Genomic DNA, 19546 nt, shown 5'->3' with positions numbered 1-19546 from the left:
GGTGATTGTTGCAGAATTCGTGTATTGAGGTTCCGCTGTGGCGAGGTCCCCTAAATCGCTGGTACATACCTTCATGACCTCATCCTGGTGCCCGGACCTCTGCTTGGTAAAGCAAGAGGAATGCACACCTTCTGTCCAAAGACCATTCCTACATGGGCGGTCGTAATGTGTTCCCCCCAATAAACTCCGATGATGTGGCTGTCTGCCATCAAGGCAGGCAGATGAAACGACTGTGTAGAAAGGAAAATACAAATGAATCGCTAATAACCTCCAACCGAAGACAACTCCGTAACTCCGTGCAAAGCCAACCATACATGGCATGGTTGAGAAGGGCGCATTTTTACTAAGGTGCGACGAGTGAGCTCATCACTTGGCCACTGTGCTGGTCGCCCGTTTCTAACGCCTGCCCAACTTCACCAGCCTTGTCCGGAGCCACAGCATAAATGTCGTCCAGGCGCCCGTAGTTTTGCGCTTGGCCGTCATTCGGGTCCTCTTGTTGGATTCGAAGCGCACCTCGTCCGCTCGCCCGGGTGATTGCCCCGTCGTCATATCGTCGTATCCACGGCTGGTGAAATCGTTGCCGGGGGTAACCTTCTCGGCGATGGGCCTACCGTGGCCGGTGCTCCTTCGGGTAGCCTCGGGACGGACGTCGCTGCTAGAAGCCCGGCCGACGGTGTTGAGGCTTCCCTTGCGGGACTGTGCACGGTCTTGTCGATGCGCCTCCCTAGTGTCGGCGCGCTCGCGCTTCCGAACCTGCTCCCGTGCGTACTTCTCCTCCTTGGCCCTCTCCTTTTCCTCAAACTTGCGGCGTGCCTCCCGTACATGCTCCTGGCGTGTGGCGGTGTCGACGTCGCTGCGCGAACGTATGCGGAAATGGTTCATGTCGAGTGAATGGCGTAGCGGCGACATTGGGGATCCAGATGCGGGCTGCGAGCCTGAAATCTGGGGAGAGGAGCGGCCCACGGTGTCCGGGCCGATGGAGGAGTCGTCAATGACAGTGATGGACGACGAGGTCCCCACCTGGACATCAGACAGGCGACCCTGATTCACTGCGGCGGAGGCGCTGTAGGCAACGCTGCGCGGCACGGTCGCTGAATTGTTGCGAGTCGTCGAGACGCCACGCAGCGGCGTAGCCACGTCCGACAGCGAGTTGGTACGGTGACCAGCAGTGAGAGAGGGTCGGCGATAGCCAGAGTTGGCGTGCGGCTGCGGCAGGGTGGGCTGGAGTGGCCTCGCGGCGGCGGGGTTTGGCAGGGCCAAAGGATCGATGCTTTCGTCGTCCTTCTCGGTAATGGTGGGGGAATAGTCGCGCTGGGCGTTGTTCTCGAGAGAATTGACCGAGTTGGCGTAGGAGAGCAGGGGTGGCGTCGATGTCCGGGGCGTCTGCTGGAAGGGGTGGACGAAGGATCCGTTGCGGCCGCCGCTGGCGCTGGTGGCTGTCGAGATGTTGGAGACGCCGCTCGTGGATCGGACGTGGGAGAAGTGGTTGCTTGTCGAGCCCGACGTGGCAGATGCAGAGTTTACGGTGCTGACAGTGGTCGAGTTTGTAGTTGTGGCAGCGAGGCCGCTTCCGCCAGGGCCTCCCGGGCCAGCCTTGGATAGGTCGACGGCCGCGAGGTCGAAACTGACATCGCGGGCGGACCGTCCGGCACTGCCGGCAGCTGCACCAGTGGGGTACGAGGAGCCAAACAGACGGCCCGTGTCGTCGGAGGTGTAATGATGCTTCATGCTGCCAGTGCGCCCGGCGCCGTGGGAATAATCGGGGGCAACGTAGCCGAGGTGCGGTGATTGCTGGTCGTCCCACCCGCGGTCCAGATCCAGCGAGTTCTTCTCGGAATGCGACGACGAGTGCAGCTTCTTGAGGATGGGCTTGACGCTGGTGCGGGCGCGTGACTTGGCAATCTTGCCCTGTTGGCCCAGGCCGTGTGTCTGGAAGGAGGTGGCAGCCATGGTGCCTGCCTGATCTTCTCAGCCAACTCCCACAGAAGAACAATGTTGCGGACGGACGGACGCTCGGCAGGCGCGGGTTGGTTGGAAGAGCTGCGGCGACGATGGCTGTCGACTCGACTCGAGGGGCAAGGCCCCCTATGATGGTCTCGTCGTATCGTCCGGGTCGCAATGGCACCGAGCACGGGACAAGTACGGGCCTCAACAAAGGGTCAAGTCGGATGCGGGAGAGGAGGGTTGCACACGAGACATGGAGAACAAGGAACAAGGCTGAAGGCTGAAGGTATAGGCGGCCAGCGAGCCTGTTTGCCGTTTGCGACACACGACCCAAGACAAAAACGAAACGGGATGGGAATTGCACCAGAGGGGGAAATTATCTCTCAGGAGGTGATTCACTGCTTACGAGTGCTGGCGGGGGACGGCGGAGATGAGAGAGGGCGAGGACGAGGATCAGGGTACGGGGACAACGGCGGGAGTGTGGAGGCTGTGGCAGATTGATGATGAGCAGGAGGCACAGCACTGACACGCAGTGGCCGCACGATCATCCGCGCCCCCGGGCCATTGAGGCAGCCCGGTGCAGGCGGCGAGGAGCCAGGTGGGCACAGTAGGCGGGCGCTGTAATCCAATACTGCCCATATGGCTCGGGTGGGGTGGCTGTGGGTGGCACTGTAATACCAGTTGGGTGCACCACAAAGCATCGCAAAGCACCAGGAGGCTTGGCTGGCTTACGTCTAGACCGCATTCAGCCTCGCGGTGCACATTGGCAGTGGCCGCACGTGGGGTTCGGGCCATTCGTCCCACCCGCTGCTGCCCACTGCTGCCCACTGCTAGCTGCGTTCGTTCGCCCGTCATTCCAGCGCGCTCTAGTGCCACCGACGCCCACCGGCGCCCACCGTCTTGACGGCATATTGGCTTCATCTCCCAGGCCCAAAGCGCATGATGTCGGAATGAGCTGGTGGCGGCCTAGATGGAATGAAATGCGCAACTCTGCAATATAATCGTCCCACTTGTCAGCACCGAGCACCCTTAATACACGACACGGTATTGCTTTGCCCAAATATTGGCATTCTCCTGCGCGGCCCGTGATGATGAGTCTAATAATAATACCTTATTACCAGTGATTTCAGCTGCATGGAAGTGATACGAGGCAGGCACTTCGGTGCCGGCCGAGTGCCTTGGACTGGTTGGCTCTTTCTACCGTGAGGCACTCTCTCTCTCCCTCAGCCAGCCAGCCGCCAGTCAGCCAAAAAATTGTATCCCTCCATCACTTCGGCCATTGGCACAATCAAGGCATCGTCTCGACACCGTCCTGGGCCTCGCGAGGGAATCAACAAGAATCCGATCTAAACTACAGACTACGGTATCCATATCTGCCCCGCTCTACCACACCATCGCCAATTCGCCGTGGTCCATATACTCCGTGGTGCCCGAGGCTCCGAACCCCGCCATCCCAGACAGACTTCCCCTCTCCCTCCTCCGCATCATAGACGCCTTTTCTTGGCCGAATACCGATGCTATCGCCTTGTCTCTGCCTCAATCAACGCACTCCTCGCACCAAAATCTGCCAGGTAGCCAAAAATCTTCCAACTACGTCCTTGAATCTCGCGTAGGAGCCTAGGAGTCCGACTGAAGCGGTCAAGACCAAACTCACGCCATCAATTCACCGCCCCTTACCCTGCCCTATCTGCGGCATCTCCAGCCTTGAGCTGGCCAACTCTGATCTCAGATCCGATCCATTTGTGCTGCATGGTTGTCCTGTTGACAGGAATCCCACCGTCCATCCACAATCGCCCATCCCCACCCCCTCCTCACCCTCCGGCCAAAGTCAACGGTCATAGCTTTCATAAGCATCACCGAACTCAACCTTGATCAGTCTGCAGAGTCCATCCCTCATTCTCAAGCATATTGGTACGTAGTAAGTAATTACTACATCGCATCGAGTGTTCACACATGGCCGGGCCGTTCTTCGGTGGTTTGCATCCTGCTCATCGTTCTAGGCGGCTCCAACACCAAGCCAAGCCAACGAGCCAAGCCTCGGCGCAGTTGGCCGCGACTCCGCGACAATGAGTGTGTCCCGCCGAGACCGTCTTCCTCCACCTTCCCCTCCGTCTCTTTCCCGGCGTCACGGGCAATTTTGTTGCCCAGCCCGTCTGGAACATCGGCGTGGCCGGCCACTTTGTACGACATGCGCAGCATCATCGCATTAGCATCAACAGCAACACCCTCGGTTCTATCGCTGGCGCTTTCTCCACAGCATTGCGACTAGAGAGTATAACAATTTTCAACACGGCGCAACCTCTTGGCGAGTTTGTTGTCCTGCAACAAGGGGCACGTTCTACCGCCCTAATCTACGTAAGTCAATCATCTAGTATTCGCGGCATGTGAACGTGAGCAAAGTAGATACGTAGGTATACTCAGCCACACTAATTTGCCACGGATCAAGGTGAAAGTGTGTAGGTGTTCAGGCCTTGTTCGCCTGCTGATAGGTCGACGTCAAAGACGAGATGATCAAGAGCGCCTGTTGTCATTTCCCTCGGCCTGTCAATCCCGTCGCCATTCCTTCTCGCAAGATCGATTGTTCTTTTTCCGGTATCCACCTGCTCAGTCCATCAGCTTCTCCAGGATATCGTTGGCGGCCCCTGAGAAGCTAATCCGCCCTCAAGGGCCCAGACGATAGCAGTAACTGTATCCTAGCTAATGAACCTCGAAATATTATACTGGCAAGAGTGATAGACCAGGTTGGAATAGACTTGACCAGGTGCTAGGCGGAGACCTTCTGTGAACTATACATTATGTTGCCACTGGCCGACTTCCACAACAGTTTTAAGGAGCAGCTACTAGTGATTAGAAGCCACGGATGTAATGGGACTACAGTAGCCTTGCCTTTCTGGGGGTGAGGCCTGGAAGTCCTAGTAACTGTATCAGTCATCTTATGGCAGGATGGTCCAGAGATGATAGAGATAATTCTTCTCAGGTGAAGCTACTGGGAATGTGATAAATTTCTATTCCGGTTATAGTCTCTATTAGTATACTTCCCAATATCGATGTAACAAGTACTATATAATATAGTCACAGGAAGGTAGTAGTTTTGATATAGTAATGGAGTTAAGTATAGCACTGCCGACATAATAAGTTTTGGATTTTGTACCCTGGTGACAGATATGTAGCCCGATTACCTTTAGTTGCGCCCTCTCTTGGCCCCGAAAACCCCCTCACAAATGGGACGATATTCGGAAGTTTAATGGTACGATAGTAAGACATTTATAAGTAATCGGGAGTAGCATGTGGGCTCTCATGACCACACTCATCGTTTATGACACTCCACGTTATCTTTATCAGTATATGAAAACGACACGTAGTATTGATGATCCAGAAGGAGAGAATTCAACATCTTCGACTTCGGTGTTTCTAGTGTTGACTACGACGAAACTCGCTAGATTTAACCAGCTGCCGTCCTATACAATACCGTGTTGTTAGCGATGATGTTCCACCACAGGAATAAGCAAAGCTGCGCGATTATATGCCATGAGGTGTTCGCCGGGGCGTGCTTGAAAAAAATTGTAATATGGGGAAGGTTATATCTTTTACAAAGCCTCTGATGCCGTTGACTGCGAGAACTGTCTCTGACTATGAGGTCTGCCGCTGATGCCGCTGACTGCGAGGGCTCTCCGAGGGCTCCTTGCTGGATGGGCTATCCTCGCTATGCTCGTCCTTCTACCACGATCGCATCAAACCTCCTATTCGGGCATTACGAAAGTAATATCTTTCCTATTTAAGAGCTCCTATATAAATCAACTCTAGCCAATTGCCGATCAGGACGCCTCGAATAGACGAATCGCCGATCAGGTCGGAAAAAGTTGCTCTCGTTTAAATAGTTAAAGCTGGAAGCTATGCCTTAGCACTTTTCAAGTTGTCTCAACATAGGTACCTTTTGGGAAGCAGCTTTGCCTAATAAGACGAATTGGTGGCGGGCAAAGGGGGAGAGGGAGAGGCCAGGGGCCTCATCGAGCACTACCGCTCTATCACCTTTGCAAACAAATACGTGATGGTTTGTTTTAAACATATAAACGGCTGCTATGATACCATTAGTCGAGTTAACTATCTGTGAATTATGACCATATCATGATGATCGTGATCAAACTCCTCTTGGAACCATAACACTACCGGGGTGGTCCAAGTTCCACAATCACTCACAATTATAAACCGATTACGAGCCCAAGTTTTTACCCAAAATGTTTACGTAGAGGGATGAGAATTGTTACACCTCATAAAACGGGCACCCAGGGTGGATGATACAGTGGTTGGATACTTCACTGGCAACATCTAATGTACCGGACGTCTGTCCAAGTCGGACACTGGCAAACGCCCCCTTGAATATACCAAGCCTACCACCTCTTCCCTCACATTAAATTACTTATAGAGCCCTAAAGGGACATGCTAATTCCAGGGTTTGTCCCATTTAGATTGTGTCAAAAAGCCAATGTTGTTGTCAGCGAGGTCACTGCGTGGGGGTCGACTGAGCTGGCAACAAACGCAACATTATATCGACGCTGTGATTTGACCTCTCAACCAGTTAAAATGAGTGAAAGCGAAATTGTTCGAAACAGTAATACCCTTGTTCCGCATTAGATCTGCAGTGATCGTCGATTGACCGCATGCACCCCCTCAGGCCTTTTAATATGTGTGGCTCGGCGACGATGCCCCGACCAGCACTTGTTTGCCTTTTCTGGTAAACCTTTGACTGCACGTAGATGAAAAGCGCCACATCCGTTTAAATATGTGGCAATAGAATAGTGATTTGAATTGTAACATAATGTGCGGTTTTGACGGCTGAGCAGAATTCCTCTCTAGCTCATGCTTTCCCAAGCGTTGGGACCCAGCCCTTGAAGCTGTCGATCCAGGGGCCATGCAGCTCCGCCTCTAATCGAGGCCAGGGCAAAGGTAAAGACGTTTCGTGGACAGAGAACCAATATTGGGCTTATGATCGGTATGGATGTATACCAGTAAGTTCAGCTCTGGGCTCTAGAACAGGCTAGTCCACGCGAACGTCTAGACCGTGAAAGTACCTGGCTAGCATCAGGGGCTCGGCGAGTCCGGTGCATTTCATATTCCAGAAGCCGATGCACAGTAGAACACACAATATCTCGTGAAAGTGTGGAAGTGTGATATAGCGTGTATCCTCGAATTCTTGTGAGTCTCTCCTGCCCAGCTAACGTAGATTTAGTAGCAAACTACGTGCATCCACCTGAGCTGTAATCGACGCACGTCATGCCAAATCCCGCCGGAAGATGTCCCCTGATTCCCCGTGAACTAGCATATCCATCCTCGATGCTATACTGCAAGGGTTTGTTAAAAAAGCACCGTTTGAAATGTACACAGTATCCTCACGAAGGTGGGGGCGAGGGAAAAGGGCGTATGAAAACACCACCCCCATCATGACAACCGGTGTGAATTAGTACAGACTATGTGAGCACGGAAGGTTAGGCGCTTGCAAATAGTTGATGGTGTATGCTACATGACTTTTAATGGGCCAGGCCGAATTCGATAGCGGACATGATGTGAACTGTGGGGAGAAGGACGCGTTGAAATGTCGTGTGTGGCTTTGGAACTGTGCCGCGCTTCTGCACATCTGTGATTACTAGAGAGAAAGAGGAAGTTGGGAGGTTGCAGGCCGATCAATAGGGGTCCTCTAACTCCTCCCCACACACCCTGAGCCTTCGAATTTTCCGCCTTGGAGCCTTGGAGGAGGCAGGGTTTGAGATGATTACTACCCGGCGCTTTCTAGTTCTCGGCGGTGCCCGTGCCGAGCCAAACGCCCCTTGGGGGAAAAAGGAACTTAATTGAGAATAGTCCTTGGCCGGATGGTGTTGTACCCTTGGAAATAGATACTTACCAATGGATTACCCCTTCGGCTTCCCTTGAGTAAGTCCCGGAGAGAGGTACGCATTCCTCAATACCTCGTACCTAAATGATGAACGGGAAGAAGTTCAAGGATCCACATCTGTCGATCAGTCAACCACTTGCATCGGCTCTAAAGCGGTTCTTTTGAGGTATTCGGCAATTCCAAAATTGGGCTTGACTTGGTCGGTTTGGATAACGAATAGCTTTCTTATGGGCTTACTCCTCTTTTTTTAGTGTCTGTCCGTCGGCAGTAGACATTCCTCTGAACATGGCATTGATCTCAGAAAAATCTCACTATTTCTTTTCAAAAGGTCGATCTCTGGCAGAGATGATTAACTGACCTTCCTGTTATTGATCGTGCGTCGAGATCGGGAAGCCGGAGGCGGAAAGACTGTCGTCGAAGACAGCCTCTTGGGAGATTCAACGACAACTTAGGAAATTTAGTCCAAGGACACCCCAAAGTCGTGACTAATATCGGACAAGTCGTCTTAAGTCCACTTGCAAGGTCTTGTCGATCATTCGAGTTGCTGAAGGCCTAGAGCTAGTCTGATTCTGGCGAATTCAACGCCAACCATGTTGGAGGTGTCCCCCACGCCCTCTGTTCTTAATTTGGGGGGGGGGGGGGGGGGGGAACTCGAGACTACGTGTCTAGAGGGGCTGAATCTTTTCCTTTTCAAACTTTTTTTCTGTTCGGTCGAGCAGTGAAAATTGTATCATGTACGTGTCTTAGTCTCGTCACTATGCCAAGTATTCTCGTGGTTGTTGATTATAAAACGGCGTCGTTGAAGAGAGCAATGTAAGTTCTCCCATGGTCACGAAGCTGCAACCCCAATAGATCCTTGAGTTATTTTAACCGCTCAGGTGACGAATAGACTTGTAGATTCACCGCAGCTCGGCACATTTGTATCTTATGATTGTGCACCAAGCAGCGGGCCGTACCGTTTGTAGAGGCTGACGTAGCATGATTCCGATGAATAATCGCCCTGCGCATTGAGTGGGAGGGATTGGGGGACCCTTCTTGACCTACTTGGGGGCGGTGCAAGCTAGGACTTGCAGCGATATGAAATCATGTTGAGCTTCTTGTGGCGTTGGATATAAAATATCATTATGCCAAGTCGTGGCGAGAACGCGGATGCCCCAGATGACTGGACAGCATTCTCAGTGCAGTTCTAATCTGCGTCTGATTTTGGTGATTTGATTCCTAGGCACTTACACGGTGAAAAAACAGCTTTGCGAAATAAATATTATGATCCAGGTGGTCAGTGTTCAGATATCTTTCGGAGAGCGCCGGCGAGGGGCTGATGGTCTACAGAATCCTAGTGCCTCTCCCCATCTTTGCTGCCTGTGCTTTTGACTCCCTGGCTGGATAAGACGAAATGGCAATTGTCCGCCTTGCCTGGATCTTGGCATCGTTGATGGCGACTCTGCGGTCCTGAGATCCTCTGAAGGCGGATTGTCCATCGAAGAACGTTGGTCTAACCTAGATTAGATGAGAGGTACGGAGACAGCATTGTCAACAGAAAGTATCCGTAAAAGGCACTGAAAGAGACCCAGGCCGATTGACAATTGGAAATGTTCGTGGGTCCGGACCCCGAGGATGCGCTCTGCACCTTCCATCATTATTTCAATGTTACTGCCTAGGTAGGTAGTAGGCGGCACTTGGAGCGTTCTTTCTGAGAATCATTTAGGTACCTTACCTTGTGATGTCCTCTCAAGACTGGCTGATTTAGTTGGCAGGAGGAACCCACCAAAGCCCGCCTCGTCCCGCTTGCATCTGCACTTCATGTGGCCTTCTTCCTCGCCCACAACCAAAGCGAAAACTCTTCACTCGACATTAGTATCCCACGGAAGCTTTGGTTCTGCAAGCCTGCAAGAAACGGGAATGCCGAGAAGACAAAGAGACAGGGCACGGCATTGACGCACGAGCGAGTGGACATGTAGGTACATTTCTGTCGATGCACGGCCTCTGCGACGGCTGCAAGTCTGCAACTCCACCCCACTCCCCCTCGCGCCCTCAAGAGCAGCACCGCGATCAACAACAGGTTTGTTGCATTGCAAGCTGGTAATCTGTCGAGCCATTTATTCATCGCGGATGGTCCTGAGCCATCCGTATATGCGCCAGAACCTCTAGGTAGGCTGCAAGATCTGCATATGACCAATTGACGCTCTTTGGCCCCGCCATCAGAAAATCATCCGCGTTTGCTGCAACGGTGGGATTGGAGGCTCTTTTGAGGGAGGCACAGCTCGATTTTGGCACAGCTCTTTGGTTGATGTTAACAGAGTTGATTTTCATAGTGATATCACCTGCGCACACAGCAAACTGGCGACGGCCCTCCAGTTTCTAGACCCCCGAGATGACGACCTTGGATCAGACCCACTACGGCCCCCCAGACAGGCGGCATATACTTGGTATCAGGTGGAAGAGGAGAATGCAACGCCCTTGAGAGTTTACTGCATGCGATAGCGATTGCTTGTTCCCTGGGGCTTAACTCTGGTTGGACAATCCGCCCTCTGGCCGTGTACTATCCCCATGTCGTCTCTTTTCTCCTCATCTGCACCAAACACTGCTGTCGACATCAATTGTGGAGGCAATCAGCTGCAGAAGGGTGCCCTGGAGCAACAATTCCGCCGCTAAGAAGCTTATGCAGGAAGTTGGTGTTGCCAACAATGAGCTCGATGAACCTCCTAGGTCGATTTCCAACATTTCCAATGCGGTTCTGTGGAATGGCCGGCGGGGAGCCAAGCAACCGAACTGGTCCAATCTGGCGACTTGTATGCGTAGCTGCGACAACAACTAAAGTCTAGCCCAGACAAATAAGAAGGATAGGACCTGCTAGCTACGTCTCTGGTTTCTTCTTCCGGCACGCATAACAATGACGCGGTTAGTACTAGATCCTGCCCTTTTAACCCCCCGGCTGTCTTAGGTGTCCAGCGACTCCTCCGAGTGGAAAAAAGGGTCCCAAGATGATTGAAGCCGAGCTCCTCCCACTCACGTCCCCCATCCCCGCGCTTGCGCCCCTGCAGGCGCTCAACTTCTCCTACGAGGTTAGCCGGTTCCAAACGCCGCACATGTCCCGCGCAAGTTTGTCTCGATCCACCACCGCTAAAAACAGCCGCCAAAGCCGTTGTACCTGCTGCTTAGCCAGCCAGCGAGGTACTGAACTGGTCCTGCATAGGAGGTACTTCGTCCAGCTTTGCAGTTGTTAATACGAAACACCTTTTCACTACCGTGTGCTCGTGCGCATGGCTTCGATATTCGCCTCCTGGTGGATGGCGACGTCGACGGCAGCATGATGTTACTGCTGGTCTTGCTGCTGGTCTCGCCAGTACTATTGTAAGGCCTGGGTCGCCTCCGGCCACTCACAGTGGGAACATCCTCCAAGGTCACCATCATGTACTCCAACAGCCAGGGTCTGCACGCGAGGACCATTATTCATCCAACGATTCGATCTGCTCCAAGAGCATTCAACACACCCCCCTCCTTCGACATCCGAATCTGCAAGCCAAAGCCCCCCCCATGAGTCCCTAACGTCCCTCTATCCACCTAATCAGGCCCCACCATGGTACAGACCTGTTACTAGCGTCCCGCGAAACTCCACCCCCTGTACCCTACCTCTCGTTCTTACCCGGTCTCGTCGTGGAGTATGATCTCGACATGCCGCGTGCATTAAGATGTACTACTATTGCCATTGAGCACTGGTTTGTGAAAACAGATTTGCCTCAACTGGGAGGGTCCATGTTCGACTCCGCGCTCATGCATGACATTGGACATGGGCCCCGTTTGCAGGCGCAGTACCTATGCTGCCAGCTCCGATCCGGCCGACTCCCTGGTCCACTTCTACGAGTCGACTTCCCCAGCCATGCCCTTGTGTTTATATATCCTCCCTCCCTCACCTGGACCAGCTCTCCTCCTCTTGATCTCGATCTTCTACTAACCTTTTACCTCGCCACTCTCTACAACTCCGTCAAACCCCTCCTCGCCCCCCTCTACCCTCCCCCCGACAACACTCTTTCTACCATCTTCCACCATGGGTATTTCTGTTTAGAGACATCGGCGCTGATCTCTTTGTATATTAAGACGCCTTGTTACATTGTTGTACTTCTCTCGCCATTTCCTGGGTGTCTTCAATGGGCCTTACCAGGATCTATCGGCGTTGATCAAGTGTTACTTTCGTTTCAAATTCCCGGATCGCAGCCATCCCCGGCTCACCAACATTGGTTCTACGTGGCATAATACGAGGACCCTGAGGGACACAAAGTTCAAAAGCTTGTGTACACAACAGACTCTTTGCCTAAATCAACAGGTCGTCTTGGCCGGGGAAACGAGAGTACCCGGATATAGTCAGTAGTCGTCGGTGAATCACTACTACTGTCCTCGACCTAGGCTCTCAGCGTTTTGCCATAAAAGCGCGACCTCTTTGGTGCCTCCGTTTCCGGATTTTCACTCGTTCCACTCCGCACCCTCCGGAGGTCCTGAAAACCGTTCCCTCTGAACGGACTCTCTTTCACTTGAAGCATCAGGGGTCTTCTCTATTGGAAAGTCATGGAGGACGCTCTCAGCGCTGTCTTCGGCAAGATTGCCGATTTCTTCAGCATTCTGCTTCCCTCCTTCGACTTCTGGTACTCCACCACTTTTTGGTTATATCTCTTCTGGGGCCTGTGGTAAGTTGTACGGGGTGGTAAGGCGTCGGAGCGGACGCCTTGCCGCCCAACTCTTCAGATGGTAGACTGTGCTAACCGGCTATAGGATTCACCGCTACCTCCGGCTGCTCGCTCATTCTGTGAGCCACCGGGTATATAAATCAAAGCCCATCCCTGCGAAGCCAACTTTCACCAGCAAGGATGTGACTATAGTCATTCCAACAATCCACAATGCTTTTGAAGAGCTAAGACCTTCTCTTGAGAGTATTCTAGCCTGCCAGCCTGCGGAGCTGATCTTGGTGACGACTCACGACAAGCGCAAAGGTCTCGAAGCATTGGCCAGTTCTCTGTCTCTCACCTCTGTTCGCGTTCTCGCCTCACCTATCGCCAACAAGAGAATCCAAGTCTGTGAGGCGTTGCCCAAGGTCAGGACGCCCATCACAATCATGGCGGACGACGATGTTACCTGGCCATCTACCCTCATGCCCTGGATTTTGGCTCCATTCGAGGATCCGAAGATTGGTGGCGTTGGCACGTGCCAAAGAGTCCGACGTGAGCGGTCCGGCGCTTGGTCAGTCCGAATCTGGAACTGGTTGGGCGCGGCTTACATTGAGCGTCGCAACTTCGAGATATCTGCAACGCATAACATGGACGGTGGGACTTCCTGTATGTCCGGCAGAACCGGGGCGTATAGGTCAGAGATCCTATCGAGCCACGACTTTCTGGACGGGTTTAAGAACGAGAAGTGGCGGAAGTGGATCCTGAACGCCGACGACGACAATTTCGTCACCCGATGGCTGGTCAACCATCAATGGAAGACATGGATCCAGTACGAGCCTGAGTGCGAAATCGAGACGACGCTCGAGAACAGCCACAAGTTCCTCTACCAATGTTCACGGTGGGCCCGAAGCAACTGGCGAAGCAACTGGACAAGCTTGGTCAGGGAACGATACGTCTGGAAGTGGGTTCCCGCCATCCAGCCAAGGGAATAGAAGCAGATGCTGACAGTGATACAGACAGCAGCCATGGTGCACTTACGCTCTCCACATTGCGACATTTACGTCCCTGGCTTTCCTCATTGACCCCTTGCTACTGGCTTCTTGTTGGTGGGCAACAGGCGAATGGGAGTTGCAAAATCGGCAGTACGCCTTCTGGGCCCAGTTCGTCTTCATGTTTGCCTTTACAAAGGTTGTGAAGCTTGTTGGGCTTTTCCGCCGAGACCCCAGCGATATCATCTTCCTCCCTGTGTCCATCGTCTTTGGCTACTTCCATGGCCTCATCAAGCTCTACGCCCTCGTGACTCTTAATATGGTACGTAATCGATTCGGACAGGCTGCGGGGTGTTTCAAGAGCTAACCTAGATAGACCTCCTGGGGCAGCCGAGCTGACGGCGATGCCAACGATGAACAGCGATTGGCTCCGGCGCCACAGCCAGCGATCGTGTTGAAAACCCCACCAGGCAACAGTTCGCTCATTCGCTACAACGTTCGCCAGAAGGGACGGCAAGCGCAGAGGCGGGAAGAGCAGACCAACGAGTGCGAAGAGAAGGCGTACGCCGCCTACGATTCAAGCACATCGTATGTCCCCTCATGAGTCGGGGAAGGCTTGGGAACGGGTTACAGGCGATGGTGACGGAGGCTGAACGGAACTCCGCACTTTTTAACGACGGCATGAATTTTGACGAGGACAAACAAATGTCCATTAATGGTGTTTTTCTCATTCGTCTAGATGGGCTGAAAATGTACCTTTTTTGCACTATGGATGGCAGTGTGGGTCACGGACGGAGACTGGGGATTCGGGTCAAAAGTATTCACCAGGTCTTTTGCCTTGTTCAACTACAATGTTTGGGTTTCAGTGTGCGAGGAATCTAATAGTGGCTGGCGCGGAGGGGGGGACAAGTTCATTGGGACGGAAACCATGGACGGGGCCCCCTGGCGAATCTGGTGTTTGGGGATCCCAGGTTGGATGTACGTAACTCATACGTGGAAGATTCAAACTTTTGCTCACAGAGCGCAGAAAGACCTTTGCTCGGGATTTGACGTCAAGATGGCTATATCCAGGGTCCAAACAATGTCGTCAGTGTGGGCGCGCGCGGCAAAGAAGCTGGATCTCGATTCTGCACGTCGCGGTGGTGCACGACATGAACGCAGCCCCCGTGTGAGTGTCCTGCTCGGAGGTGCAGCCATTCAGACGGCGGTGTCTTGTGCATATTGCGGTGGTACTCGTATGCACTTGCATGTTGGAGGTGTCTCATTCCCCCACCATGGACCAGGCAGACGAAACCGATATCAGCATCCAGGAATCATCGAGCAAAGACCACGGCGCAAGGTCCCGATCTCCCTGATGGACTCGCCCAGCCTCGTACGTAATATCCGGCCGATGTACAGATCACGTCGGAGGCAGATGGACGAATTCAAGTGGTGGCGCAAGGAAGAAAGTCAGAAGGGGGTGCAGGGAGTAAAGACCAAAAGACAAGCTCAGGAGACAAGAGGAATACTTGGAAGGCAACCCTGAAGCCAAGGCCTCTGGAGAGCCAAGGTTGGGAGCGTTGCAGCTTGCAAGAAAGCCTTAAAAGTGGGCTCCACGTCAAAAGCGTCGAGGGCGTCCTGCTGGTTATACTACGGATACGGAGTACTGTGAGCTAGTATCTTACAGGGCCGGCGCGGCTTTTTTAGTGTCGATGCTGAGGATGTATGAGGTGCATTTTGGCGGTTTGATGTTCCAAAGGTCCACCGGGCGAAGTGGCTCCCCCTGAGCTCGACCAAGCAGCCACCAAGCAACCACCAAGGACACAACCTGGACAACCTGGACAACCTGGACAACCCGGACAACCCCGCATGCTCTCGAGGAGCAGAGATACGTCGACAAGGCACTAATGATCATTAGGCACATGCTCCAGGGCATCTGACTATACCCGGGGGGTCGCTGATGGCGAGGACTCGAGAGTACACTGGTCTCAAGTACCGCTCCGTACATGGTAATACTGCCGAGACGTTGAGCTGTGGCCAGGCAGCCCTCACGCGCGTTGATGGTGTCTATACTGTGGCCATATTGTGGCCATATTGGCGGCCATATTGGTGGTGGCCATACTGGTGGCCATATTGGTGGTGGCCATATAGTGGTCATGAATTCATAATGGAGGGGGCGAGTGGTTGGATGGCGAGGTCGATGGCGATTATAGGTGAAAAATCTCCATGGCACGCGATGCAGTTGATGCACGATTACGAGGATGAGCCGCGCTGGCTACATTGCATGTACATTGCCATAATCGCCTGCCAGAGGTCGAGAGCGAGCGGCCCAGAACCAAGAACCCCACACCCATATACTAATGATATGCGTTTTGCGATAATACCAAGCAGCACCACACCTGTGCCCTTAATCGCCAGCGTCGCATTCCGGCGAGCACCTCATATTACCCACAATACCACATATATAGCACGTACTCCGTATGATGATTCTTGTTGGACGCATGTGCATGCCTACAGCTGTATGGGCGATTCCCGGGGATTCCTGGTCTCGGCGCCCGGAACGGCCACCGCAGTAATATGGCCTCGGCCGCTCCCAGGGTGCCATGCGTTTCAAATTCGCGCAAGGCTGGCAAAAGGCAATCGTACATGTTAATATCCGCACGTACATATGTACACACATGCCTACATAATATAATACATGCCACACAGCAACGGGTTGTGCTCGGGAAGGGAAAGCTCAGCGACCGCGCGGCGGGACATGTGCGCATGCGTGCGTGCTGTGCGTGAAGTGTTTGTGCAAGCACACGGCAAGTACCATGTCTGCGGAGGGAGGGGAAGGGAGCAGGCTTCGGAGCAAACTAAACTGCTTCCTCTCAGACGTGCATGTCGGAGACGCTGGCAGACGCAGGTCCTGGAGGCTAGCGGATCGTTGAGAAGTGGGCGGTGGTGGAGAAGGGAAAGGAAAGATGCTGGAGGTGCAGACTGCACTCTGCACTCTGCACCAGCCAACAGCCAGCAGCAGCAGCAGCAGCAGCGCAGGCAGGTCTGTGCAGCCGACGAGAGCCTACCTACTCCGTACTTATTACTACCTATTGCCTGCCATTACCACCATGTATTACATAGTACTGCTGTACCTCTGAGGGGCCTGAAGGGCCCTGAGGGGGAGGAGGAGGGGGGTGTGCGTGGGTGCGTCTGTTGTTGGCCTCTTCGGCCAAGCTTCCTCCTCTCGGCTGCAATCGAACCGGGCTTCCAGGGCGCTGCTAGGTAGTACAAGGGAAACTCCTATACATTCTGATTACTACTTTATTATGCATCACGGGCACGCACGACTGGCGATCTGGCGTGGCTGGGGATCCCTTCTTATGATTTTATGCAGCGCTGCAGCAGCAGCAGCAGCAATAGCAGCCTGCCTTCCAGATTACTCTTGGCGATGCCCCCCCCCCCCCCCCCGTTGAGGCAATCCAGGGTCGCGTTTGTGCCGAGACAGGCCTGACCTCCAACGTCGCCGGCCTGGAGCCCTGGACACCACCTGGCAAGGGACTCACTCACCTGTACTATGTATGCAGCCGAGGTCAGCACCAACAGCAAGCCACGCGGCCGCTTGACCGACGGATATTGCCAGACGCAAGACTTTCTTGCGCAGTGCGGCGCGGGTAGCCACAGGACAATATGGTCACAGGACTCGGGTCGTCATCAGCTGCCCCCTTCCCAGGGTGCGCCAACACCAACTATTGCGGATACTATCACTGCCCTGCCTCCGTGCCTGGCTACCTAGCACGAGATGTCATGTATGGTCCAATACATGATACAGGGCACTACATGACGGCGGATAGACGATCCCCGATGAGGTATCCGGGTCCGCCGGCTCCGTACTGGCTAGAGATCCCTGTGTCCTTCCGAGCCCACTCACTGCCTTCCTGTCGCAGGAGGCCGAGGCCGAAGCAGCTAGTAAAATCTACGACTACCCCCAGCCCTCCAGGAAACCCGGGAACCCTCGTCTGGCAGCTAGGTGACCACATTCTGACCTGCCAGCTCGGCGCAGCAGAAAGAGAGGGAAAAAAAAAAGAGGTTGTTGAACCCTGCCCCTGCCATGTGGGAGGAACATGGAAGACCTGGCTGCCAGTGATACTACCTCCCTACGTACACGTACATGCGTACCGTGTCCTCAAGCTAATACTGATAGGTCCCTGTGGTTGCGCCGGCGGCAGATGCAGGTCGTCGTGCAGAGACCACCAACAAACGCCCCGTCGCAGGTGGGGTTGCTCATACATACATAACTGTTCCTTGTCTCCAACTTGGCTCTTGGTTCATTACTACGGTATATACGGTAGCTATCCGAGTATTTATGCTGCTGCACAGTGCACGATGCCGTGCCGTCGCTATCCCGTATCTCGTACGTGTACCGCTCCATCTGCGCGAGTACGAGCAGGTAGTTCGACGCGGTCCAACACCGGATTTATGGATACGCACTCCCGTACCTACATGCGGATGTGCATCATAGTACTAGTACATAGTAGTAGTCGATGCATTTTAAATCCTGGGGAAGTAGAGAAGATGTCATGCAGACAAACTACTGTCTGCTTCACTCCTATGCACTATGCACTATGCACTATGCTACGTAGTACGGTGTATCCGTACTACTGTATGCAACACGACCTAGCCCAGTCAAGATCCCACCGGGAGCCTCTGACCTCTGACCTAAAGCAACAAGTCCTCCGCCGGCGGGTCGCCCGATCCGCAAACACCGACCGGGGCACCGAGGGGAGCAGTGTTTCAGACAGGAAGCTCCCCGGCATTTGCATCCTGCTGCAGCGCTGGCATCGTTGACTCGGCATCCGACATCTCTCGGAGACGCACGGTCGCGTACCCGGATGGCCCCGCCAGTCCCCGGGCCCCTTGGGGGCCGGGATACCTGGAGACCGGGATGGCTCAGGGCCGGGATGGGCCAGCGCGAAACTTGCCAGCCAGCCTGCCTGCCAGGGCATGTGTCTCGCACCTCGTCGTTTCGGTGCCTGGGCCGAGTGCCATGCGCGCGACCTTGGCGGCCAGTACCGCGCTTGTACATATTGCCTGCAGGCAGAGTGTCCTGTGCGGACGTTGCATGCATATTGATGTGCGCGCACCTCGATCCATCGCCGTGCTGCAAGAGCCGAACCCGTCGAACGCTTTATTAGACGACCCTGTTGTTTGCCTCCCTCTCATCGCTGCTCATCGATGTGCGTCTCGATCCTTATGCTTAGTATTGTCGTCATTGTGAATACAAAAGTTCTTTGATTCAAAAAAGAATGAGGTCAGAATTGAGCCAGGATTCCCTTCCCGATGAGAGAAAGATCCGGCGTGCCGATTTTTTTCGGTCAGCCTCCGACTCCGGTGCCGAATGGGGAAAGCATGCCGGTATAACAAAGATCGTTCTTGCTATTGCACATCTCGACACCATAACGAACTAGAAGCATAGCAAATATCTCGCCATCCCACTGGCTTATGTAGCTAATACAAAGAATAAGGTATATGAAGATGAAATCAAAAGAAACTCGATCAACCCCAGACTCCACGATACATGAACGCCTGTGCACAGCTGCTCAAACATTGCATACAGATTTTAGGAAAGATTGACAACTTTTCATAGCCGGTGTATGAGGAGAAGGATAACAGCGTCTGTATGCCCTTCCCACGGTAACAGTAGAAATAGAGAGAGAGAGAAATAGGGAGGAGAGAGGGGGAGAGGGAGAGGGAGAGAGAGAGGGAGAGAGGGAGAGAGGGAGGGAGAGAGAGAGAGAGATGAGATCAACCCGTGGAGGCCAGGCAGCCAAGAACCTGGGAGGCTGAGACGCCCATCATATCTTCCCGCCTAAGTGCGAGATATTCCTCTTCACCGATTCCGAAAGGAATTCGCTGTCTCCTGTGTAAACATATCTGACCGTCTCAAACCAGGCACTTGGGAAAGGGAGAGGGAGATGAATGATTTCATCCCCTTGGATTGGTCGTTTCGTCTGAAGCAAGATGGCACCGAGGATGGGAAGAAGCTTCATGGCATGGTCCTTGTCTACACGACGTGTCAGCGACCCTAAGCAAGACCTCAAAATCACAGG

At 53.6% G+C, this 19546-nt stretch overlaps 2 protein-coding genes across 2 annotated transcripts; one reads left to right on the top strand and one right to left on the bottom strand.

Annotated features, from left to right (window-relative positions):
* Positions 1–396: 396 nt before the first annotated feature.
* On the bottom strand, positions 397–1950 carry ACO1O0_003195 (uncharacterized protein; the record flags this gene model as incomplete). Its single annotated transcript, XM_083192650.1, has 1 exon — positions 397–1950. One exon carries the CDS (start codon positions 1948–1950, stop codon positions 397–399), a length of 1554 nt encoding a protein of 517 aa, XP_083051707.1.
* A 10441-nt stretch (positions 1951–12391) lies between these two features.
* Positions 12392–14082, top strand: GT2 (nucleotide-diphospho-sugar transferase; the record flags this gene model as incomplete). The annotated part of the gene is made up of 4 exons (XM_083192649.1): positions 12392–12510; positions 12596–13450; positions 13506–13800; positions 13855–14082. The coding sequence occupies 4 exons, from the start codon at positions 12392–12394 to the stop codon at positions 14080–14082; spliced, it is 1497 nt and encodes a 498-aa protein (XP_083051706.1).
* Positions 14083–19546: the final 5464 nt, after the last annotated feature.

The sequence above is a fragment of the Amphichorda felina genome (genome assembly GCF_050947745.1).
Source record: "Amphichorda felina strain 45539 chromosome Unknown scaffold_3, whole genome shotgun sequence".
NCBI lineage: Eukaryota > Fungi > Ascomycota > Sordariomycetes > Hypocreales > Bionectriaceae > Amphichorda > Amphichorda felina.
Note: the sequence above shows the minus strand (reverse complement) of the source record. Positions and strands in the feature narration are given on the sequence as shown.